The sequence below is a fragment of the Macrotis lagotis genome, chromosome 1 (assembly GCF_037893015.1).
Source record: "Macrotis lagotis isolate mMagLag1 chromosome 1, bilby.v1.9.chrom.fasta, whole genome shotgun sequence".
In the NCBI taxonomy this organism is placed as follows: domain Eukaryota; kingdom Metazoa; phylum Chordata; class Mammalia; order Peramelemorphia; family Peramelidae; genus Macrotis; species Macrotis lagotis.
In genome coordinates this window covers 758832149-758842557 of record NC_133658.1, presented here as the reverse complement: position 1 = coordinate 758842557, position 10409 = coordinate 758832149, and the positions used below count along the sequence as shown (strand labels likewise).

The 10409-nt window shown below is 34.1% G+C and overlaps 1 protein-coding gene across 1 annotated transcript; it reads right to left on the bottom strand.

Moving 5' to 3' along the window:
* Window positions 1–1303: 1303 nt before the first annotated feature.
* On the bottom strand, window positions 1304–4590 carry LOC141488018 (olfactory receptor 8G50-like). The gene is given in 3 exon segments (XM_074187699.1): window positions 1304–2065; window positions 2067–2228; window positions 4582–4590. Coding segments are annotated over 3 exon segments (933 nt in total).
* Between the last annotated feature and the right edge of the window lie 5819 nt (window positions 4591–10409).

Sequence of the window (10409 nt, the reverse complement as noted above, 5' to 3'; positions counted from 1 at the left end):
CTGAGCAGAAAAATGAACAGAAATATTAAACATACGTTAGAAATAAAAGAGCAACAACAGCAATTCTAGTGCTTATATATCTCTTACTGTTTGCCAGGCACTATACTAGGGGCTTCACAAATATTAACTAATATAATCTTCTCTGAAACCTTGGGAGTTAGTGTTATGCTTATCCTCATTTTACAGTTGAGAAAACTGAGGCAAAGATTAAGTGACTTACTCAAGGTCACACAGCTGATAAGTGTGTGAGGTCAGATTTGAACTCAGAATTTCTTGATTCAAGGATTAGCATTCTATCAACTGCTCCACTTGACTGCAGTAGTGAATCATATATCTTTGCCTAAGGGAAAGGTTTTTTTGTTTGATTATTTTTGTTTCTTAAGAATATGCCCTGGGTAAATAGGGAGTTGGAGAAGAACTGGACTTGTGATTTCATTGATGTAAAGAACTTCCAGGTAAGGAAATTCCCACTTCAAGTACAGGCCAATACCTTCTAAGCAACCTAGAGTATTAACAAGAGCACTGACTTATTAAGTGACTTATGCAGCATCATTATGAGCTCAGAAGTGAAACCTCAACTCAGGTTTTCATGGTTTCTAGAACAAACAACAGATCAAAGAGAAAGATAAGACTATGGTCAGCAATGTGATAGAAAAGAAAGCACTAGTTCAAGAATCATCGCTTCAACTTCTTTATCTGAAAAATGAGGAATTTGGATCAGGGTTAGTTCAATGTCAAATCAGGCACTGGTCCTTGAGTCAGAAGATGAATTCATATCCAACCCAACACTTAACAAGTTTTATTATCCCTAGAAATTAATGAGCTCCTCAGTTGCCTCATTTATAAAATGCAGATAATAATGGTACCTTCCCCCAGGTTATTGTCTAAATAAAATGAGATAATATTTGTAAAATTATTGTAAACATTAAAGCACTATCCTTTCCTGTCCTATATCTATCTTTCTCTTAAAAATCCAGAAAAGTACCTGATTACTAAACCAAAGGAAAATTGCAAACTGATGGAGTGACTTCTCAGTTACCCTACTCTTTGATCTTAAGATATTACTAGTTCATCTCTTTAATACATTATATTCTACTATTTGTCAGTAAGAGAGTTTCTAAATGTGATTCATCAAAAATGGTTTGCTTGCATAAGAAAAATCAGGGAGATAGAGGGAGGGAAGTTGTGAGGAAGGGAAGTGAGAAGATCCTGCCATTTGAGAAAGAAACATGACTAATACATTTAAAAGGAAAAAGGCATCAGCAAAGAAAGCTTGATCTCATCATCATTGACTTTCTACTGTTCATGAGAATATCTTTTTCTCTAAGATTTTCTTCAGTGCAACTTTGACATCTTTATTCCTGAGGCTGTAGATTAGGGGGTTCAACATGGGAATCACTATGGTATAAAACACAGAGGATACCTTTCCCTGATCCATGGAATTAGAAGAAGGCTGCAGGTACATGAATGCAGTTGAACCAAAGAATAGAGAAACAGCCATGATATGGGAACTGCAAGTGCTAAAGGCTTTAGACCTACCTGTAGTGGACTGGATGCGAAGGATGCTGAAGAGGATGAAAATATAAGAACTAAGAATAGTTAGAGTTGGTACAAAAAGGTTAAATGAACTTAAAGCCAGAAGAACTACTTCATTGATATAGGTGCTGATGCAGGAGAGCTTCAAGAGGGGAAGAACATCACAAAAGAAATTATTGACAATATTGTCTTTGCAAAAGTCAACTCTAAGCATGCAGCCTGTGTGAACTGTGGCACCAACTACAGCCAATGCACCCACTCCACCCACCAGCCAGGAGCATAACTGATAGGACATGATGACATTATATAATAGAGGGCTACAGATGGCAACATAGCGGTCATATGCCATTACTGCCAACATATGGCATTCAGAAATTATAAACATTAGAAAAAAATAGAGTTGAGTCATGCATTCAGGGTAAGTAATGATGTTCTTCTCTGACACAAAGTTCACAAGCATTTTGGGAGTGATGACAGTGGAATGACAGAGGTCAATGAAGGATAGACAACTGAGGAAATAGTACATGGGGGGTGTGAAGGTGGGAACTAAACACAATTAAGATGATCATACCCAGGTTCCCTATCATTGTGATCATGTAGATCCCTAGAAACAGTAAAAAAAGTGGCACCTGGAGCTCTGGTCTGTCTGTTAAGCCTGCAATAATAAATTCAGTCACTGCAGAGTGATTTCCCTTCTCTGGATAGTGGACCTGTGGGATTAAAAATCAAATAGCAGATTAGAGAGAATTTTTCCCTTTCTCTCTCTCTCTCTCTCTCTCTCTCTCTCTCTCTCTCTCTCTCTCTCTCTCTCCACACAAAGAAACAAAAAGAACTATTTTAAATCCTGGAATATATAGGATTTTGGACCTGGGAGCCTATGAAAATTTATTTCTGGTTACTGTGTGAATGTATCACTATTATTACTCATGCGTCTTAGTAGTGTAATGATGAAACATGTAAACAGAATAGTTGCAGAGTCAAATTTAACTTTTCCTTATTCTACTCAAGGAATGACTATATTATTGATACAGGCAGTTAAATCTGTTGACGACAATTAGATTTCAGTGAAGAAAGAAAGAGATGACTTCCAGTTTTCTATTTGTGTACTCACTGGGGGTCAACAACCATCAAGCTCTTGTTCACATTTCTGAAAAGACAAAAAAGCAGCTTTTGCCGGACATTTAAGATGACTGGTCTCCATCAGTATGGTTACAATAGTCACTCTTTCAAAGAAAAGAAAGCAGATTCTTGGGGAGAGTTAATTACTGTCCAAAGTCATTTAATGGAAACACAAGATCCTTCTCTATTAAAGCAATAATCCAAGGAACTGGGGAATCAAAGCCTCTGATTCTCAGTTTTTTCTGAATATTTCCACAGATATATTTCCAGCTCTATGCTACTCAGGTTCAATGAACAATGAATCAATAAAGATAAAGAAGTGAGATTTCACTAAGAGGTTGGCTCCAAAAATGGCTAGTTTGGTTGAAAGACTCAGGGCATTTGAATTAAGGCACTCACCCTCCACTGCTGGCTCTTCATTGAAAATCTTTGGAACACACAGCAATGAAGTCAAGAATGATAATCTTCACAAACTGCTTCCTTTTGTTCTATTGCAATACAAGCATGGTCTATGATTTCTTAGCTACCCCAGGAGTTCTAAGAGATAACATTCTTATTGTTACTTTAACCCAATGATTCCCTCCAACTTTAGGATAAAAGTCATCTCTGAATCTTACTGTAACAGCTGGAGTTTTCTTATTAATGGATAGTTTCCAGGGACCTTATTAGAATTTTACAGTTTGCCCAAGTTCTTATCTCATCAGGGATCCAGACTCTTCTGGGAATAAACCATTTTTGTTCTCTACCATGTTTCAGTCACCTTTCTCCTGCCATCCAACAGATCAACTCTAACCAGGGAATTCTATTAACTTCTTGGCTATTAGTAAGTTTCCTCATAGAGTAATATTTTTCTCATACTCTCTTAAGTTTTAGAGGCAAGAACCTAATTGAAAAGATATTGAGATATGAAACTTTTTATTATAACTAGCTTCTTCCAAGAAGCATAACATTTTTGCGGATTTTAGAATGATGAAAATTTTTAAAAATACTAATTTTCAAGGGGCAGCTTGGTGGCACAGTAGATAGAGTACTGGCCCTGGAGTCAGGAGTACCTGAGTTCAGATCTGGCCTCAGACACTTAATAATTACCTAGCTGTGTGGCCCTGGGTAAGCCACTTTACCCCATTGCCTTGCAAAAAAAAACCCCAAAAACTAAAATAAATACTAATTTTTCTCTTTTGGGGAAAATGAAACTGAGGAAAAAATCTGAAGAAATCGTAAGACATTTTTTACAATGTCCAAAGAAGATACATTCTTAGTATCTGTAACAGAATGTTATGTCAAGTGATCACTGAAAAAAAAACATTTTTATAATATATTATTTAAGATATTTTACAAATTGAAATACTAGTTTAAATTAAAAAATCATTCATTTATATTTTAGTTTGCTCACAGTTTACATGTTTTTAACTTTTTATTTGATTTCTTTGGTATAGGGAGCACCAAGTGGGATAACAGCCTTTATCTTACAGTAAAGAACTTTTCTGCAACTATCTCAACTGAACTTCTAGTTCCTCACCTTATGCCTCACTAAATGGAGAGTGTTCATTATATAGAACCAACTTTAAACATACAACCTGCCCTTTTCTAGCTATGCTGTAGAGCAGAGTATCAAACATAAAAACTGCAACCCTCTTTAGGGAACAGGAACTAGATTAAAATGTAATTGGGAAATATTTCACAAAATCAATAAAAGAGCAATAGAACATAAAAAATGTTAATGTGGTTTTTTAAGTCAATATGCAGGCCACAGGGATCCTTTTAGATGGTTTAGTGATCCTTATTTTGACTTGAATTCGATGTTACTTTATACAGGAATTCTGCTAGTCATGGCTCTTACCAAACTAAATCTCCACCTTTCATCTTGAGTATATTTTGATTGATGACAGCTCACTAAATACTAATACCATTTTCTTCCCATGATACCGTACCCATGAACACTCTCCTAAATCCTACTTTCTATATCTTATTCTGTTTCCAGAAATCAAGTCAAAGTTGTCATTGATTCTGGGAAGGGTGGAGCATTTGAACCCTCTGACTCCACTCAATCTCTGTTATTTGACAACATAAAATTCCCCACCTTGGGCATTACTGCCCTAGATATTGATTCCCTGATTTCAATGTTTCTTCTTTGAAGATAAGTATCATTGCTCTTTTATATCTGTATCTCTAGTGCTTGGAACAGCACTCTAGCACATATCAATCACTTAAATAATTTTTCATTCATTCTCATCTTGAGTTTCTGGATACACTGAGAGGTTAAATAATTTGCCAAGGAATACATAGTCCAATCTATGTTAAAGTCAAGACCTGAGCACAAGATTCTAGACCTGAGACCAGCATTCTATTCATTATATCAGGCTGTCAGTTGTATTTGGTACATTGATTTTTAAAGTAGTTAAATCAAATGATAATTAAAAGCTAAAATGCAATAGTTGAATGATATAGTCAGATATAATTTATATTTGAATGTTTTTTAAACAAATCATCCTGGAACTTTGAGAAATTGAACTCTGTCAAGTGATCACGAAGCCTTCAGGAGAACTTGGTTTTAGATACATACCTGACAATTGATACATTTATAACTTTTGGGCAAATCATTTGCTCTTCTGGGCTTCCTATTACTCACCTATAATTAAAAAGGGAGTTGAACTCAAGAACCTCTGAAGGATCTTCTACTTCTATAGTCATGATCCTAAAACCCTCGGATCTTGGTATTTTTATTCTCGTTCACTTGGGAGAAGCAAACAACACTTGAGAACTGAAAACACTACTAAAAAATGAGAAGAAAATGTTATTGGATTTGTGTCTGTCCTTCTCATCAAGTAGCTACAGAAAATATTGAAAGGGAAAAATATGAAGAAATATTGTAAGTCATCTTTTACAATGTCCAAAGAAGATACATTCTAAGTATCTGTAACAGAATGTAACTGACTTGATTATAGGCAGTATAGAGAAAAAGCAGGAATAAGCTTTGAATTTTACACGTGTAGGGGCAAGGAACATGCTCAAACTGACCACTGCTTTTGGTTGTACAGAGCACGCACAAATTGTAATTATTTGCTTCCAGTTTACTACGTTGAAGATAAGAGAGTTTAAAACTGGTTATTCACAAGGTCTTACAATGAGTGGTGACAAAGAATCCTCCAAGTGGCTGCTGAACTGGAAGGGTTAGAGACCTTTAAAAAGAAGAGAAAATTTTAGTCTGAAATTTCTTAATTGCATCTCTTTAGGTAAAATGATTCCAATGAGGAATGAAGAATGGTCCTTCTCTACCCTATTATCATGATGATCCTGCTGTCAATCCCCATGTGAGGTATGGACTCAAGTAGGCTGGCTTGTAGAGAGAGTCTATGGTGGCCTATGGTGGCCCTTGAACTTTTGTTTTCTCCTAACCTTAGATGAGTGAATACTCTGAGGTAGACTTGACCTGAAGTCCTTGAGAGTTCAAAACTTTTGGAGTTGTCATTAAATGTTCCATTGACAGAGCCAAATGCCTTCCATAAGCTACAGTGGTTGAAAGGGAAGTATATGCTTTGGAAGGAGAAACCAATTGCTTAGTTGTTTGAATGAAGAGTGCCTAATACAGAGGTGAAATTGAAATATCTGATAAGCAGATTTTTATAATTGTTGTATGTTCTTATGTCACATTAAATATTATCATTCCCATCTGATTGTCACCAGAATTATAAATTGTTGAATCAATGATGTTACCATTTAGAGCACTAATTATCACCACAGTTTATCCATGGGTAACATCCTTTTTCTCTTCATAGAATAAATGACCTTCACATACTTGATTTATATCATTCATTGAATAACCTATTTGCTTAATTTTTGAGGAATTACTCAATCTTTTGAGTCATAGGTCAGAAGGAGATTACAGGGATCTATTTGTTGACACTAGGGACAGAACTCTATTTCAGGGTCCATAATAACTTCTGGGTTGCAGTCCTGGGTGACAATCTCAAGACAAAAATGAACACTATCACAGTTGAAATGTAGAATAAAAACTATTTATGATCACTCACAGAGGGGAACACAGTTCAGGAGAATAGTAAACACATCTCTTCTTTGATCATACCAGCTTGGAAAAGCTGAAGGTTTATAAGCTCCCAAAACTAGCTTTGAAAATAGCTGCACATAAACAGTGAAACTTGGGAGAGTTCACACTTCAAACAGGAAGCAGAGTACCACATTAGCATATAGGCTAGAAAAATGAACAAATAGAAAAAAAATTCCTAGAATGTTACTATGGTATCAAAGAAATTCAAAACTCACAGACAGAAGACAATAAAGTCAAAACTACTATAACCAAGATCTCAAAAAAATTTTAATTAGTCTTGGACCATAAAAATGCTTAATGTTTTTAGTGAAGTATTACAAGCAGAGAAAGTGCTCAATCTTTTTTCAAGTAAACTAAAAGAGAAAGAAGGAAAATTTGGAAGAGAAATGAAAGATGCAAAATGTTATGAAAAAAGTGTTAACAGGTTGGTAAAGAAGATACAAAAAATATTAAAGAAATTAACACCTTAAAAAAGAGAATTGGCCAAAGGATAAATGATAGACAAACATTAACTAAAAGAATAACTCAAGAAGCAGAAATGAACAAATAAAAAAGAGGTACAAAATTCATTGAAGAAAACAACTTAAAAAGTAGAATCAATCAAAAGTACAAAAGTTCACTGAAGAAAATATTTACTTAAAAATCAGAATTGAGCAAGTAGAAACAAATGACCCTGTGATACATCAAGTACAATAAAAAAGTCAAAGGAATGAACAGATAGAAGAAAATGTGAAATAGTTCATTGGAAAAATAGGTGATCTGAAAATATATCTGGGACACATAATTTAAAAATTATTGGATTACCTGAAAGTCATAATCAAAAAAGACATTAGACATCATCTTTCAAGAAATTATAAAGGAAAATTTCCCTGATGTTCTAGAATAAGAAGGTAAAATAGAAATTGAAATAATCTACCATTACTTCCTGAAAGAGATCCCAAAATGAAAACTCCCAGGAATATTATAGCAAATTCCAGCTCTAAGAGGAAAATATTGCAAGAAGCCAGAAAAAAGGAAAAAAAAAATACTGTGAAGTCACAGTTAGGATGGCACAAGATTTAATAGCTTCTACATTAAAGGTTCATTAAAGGTATAAAGGAATTTATATTCTGGAAGGCAAAAGAGCTAAGATTAGGATAAAGAATCACCTATGCATCAAAACTAAGTACAAATTAAATGTTTCAGGAGAAAATTGAAGATTCAGTGAAATAGAAGACTTTCAAGCATTCCTGATGAAATAAAAAAACAAGAACTGAACAAAAATTTTGACTTTTAAATAAAAAACTCAAGAGAAGTATAAACAGGTAAAGAAGAAAAAGAAATCATGAGGTATATAAGGTTAAAGTTACTTTTGTTGACCAAGTTTATACTGAGCCATCTCTAACCTGGTCATGAAAAAACAGGCTAGAGACAACTTCAGTAAATCATATGTTAATTTATAAATTACTTTCTTTACAAGGAACCAATTTGAAAATCATAGAATTGCTCCATTCCCTGGAGCTCCACTTTGCTGCTGTGGTGTCAGATATTTTGTATATGATCATGAGTGGGAAGGTAGATTCTAGACAATTAGATTTGAGACTTCAGTGATCTTTCCAGGACAAGCTCACCATGCAGAACAATGCAATGATTACATCACTTGTGGCTATCCAAATAGGGTTCCTGTGGAAACAGGTAGTTGATTGTATAGTTTGGGGGTTACATTACAGTGCAAATTATACTGATATACTTCACTTAACACAGGGCAGAACCTGTCATGATTGACAGTTGACTTCTGCTATTTTGTTTTGACAGTTTTTCCAGTCTCAGAGATTGCCTGTAAAAAGCATATCTAGAAGTGAAATTTATTATTATTATTATTAAATTCATTACATGTATAATATTAATTAATATAAAAATCATAACTTTTGATATTCCCTCCTTTCAGTAAAAAAGGGTAACCCCTTATAGACTGATGATTTTTATTTTGATAATGATTTATAAGTTAGCTAATAGATTTAACATAGATTCACAAAATTTCTTGATAGTAAAAATTTGCAATAAAAGATAAAAGAGGGATATAGTTGTCATATGACAGAGGAAAACCTCCCTAACCTTTGTTTGATTCCAGGCATAAGTCTTATCTGATAACCAATTATGGTGTCACAGGATAGTAAAGGCAAGACTCAAGATTTCACCAGGTGGAAAAATGGCATGTGTAACTCCTAAAAACTTTCTCATTGCTAAGGTAGTTGAAAGGAGTTTACAGAGACAGAAAGCATGAATGTGAGTTGAAGATGATGGGATGATTAACTTTAAAAAAGGCTTTAAAAAATTAAGGGGTGAGAAAGAGGAATATACTGACAGAAGGGTAAAGGAAAAGGGATAATGGTGTAAATTATATGATATAAAAGAAGTGATAAAAAGCTTTTATAGTGGAGGGAAAGATGAAGGAGGTGGGAGGGGCAAAAGTAAACATTACTTTCATGTGATTGGCTCATGGAGGGAATAGACATTCAGTTAGTTAAAGAAATCTATCTAACCCTACAGGAAATAGAAAGGGAAGAGAATTAGAGAAGCGAGGAGTGGCAAAAGGGAGGGAAGATTGGGATGGGTAAAAGAGAGAAAGAAAACACTTTTGAGGATGAACAGGGTGAAAGGAGAGAGGGAGTAAGATAGGGGGGCAATAGAATAGAGAGGGAAATACACAGTATCATAATTTAACCATAAAGAAATTTTTACAACTATTTAATCTGATAAAAACTTCATTTCTCAAATATGTAGAGAACTGAATCAAATTTGTAAAAACAAGAGCATTCCTCAGTTAAATGGTCAAAGGCTATGAATAGGCAGTTGTCAGAAAAAAAGTAACAAAACTTTCTTTGATCAAATCAAAAAATGCTCCAAATCACTATTGGTTAAAGAAATACAAATTAAAATGACTCTGAGATACTACCCACACATATCAAATTTGCTAATATGGCAGAAAAGGAAAATGACAAATGTTGGAGTGAATGTGGGAAAATTGACACTAATGTATTGTTGGTGAAGTTGCATTCTTGAGAGGAATTTGGAACCATGCATACTCTTTACCAAAAAATATCATTATTAGGTCATTATCCTAAAGATATTTTTAAAAAGGAAAAAGGACCTACAAATACAAAAACTATTTAAAGCAACTCTTTTATTCGTGTCAGAGAATGGAACCTGAGGGGATGATCATTGACTGAGGATTGTTATGGAATATATGAATATATAATGCTACAAGTACTATAAGAAATGATGAACAAAATGCTTTCAGAAAAACCTGTAAAGACTTATGTGAATTGTACAAAGTGAAGTGAGAAGAACCACGAGAATATTATACATATTAAAAGCAATATTGTGTGATAATCAATTGTAACTGGCTTAAATGTTCTCAGCAAAATAATGATCCAAGACAATTCTGAAGGACTTAAGATGAAAAATGCTATCCATCTCCAGAGAAAGAACTAATGAAGTCTGAATGCAGATCAAAGCATATTTTTTCCTCATGTTGTATGTTTCTTTGCTTTTTGGTCTGTTTTCTTTCATATTATGACTAATATGGAAATATATTTTGCATTACTGCACATATATAATATAGCAAATTGTTTGCCTTCCCAATAAGCATGGAGGTAATTTGTAACTCAGAATTTTAAAAATGTTAAAAATTGTTTTTATATATAAT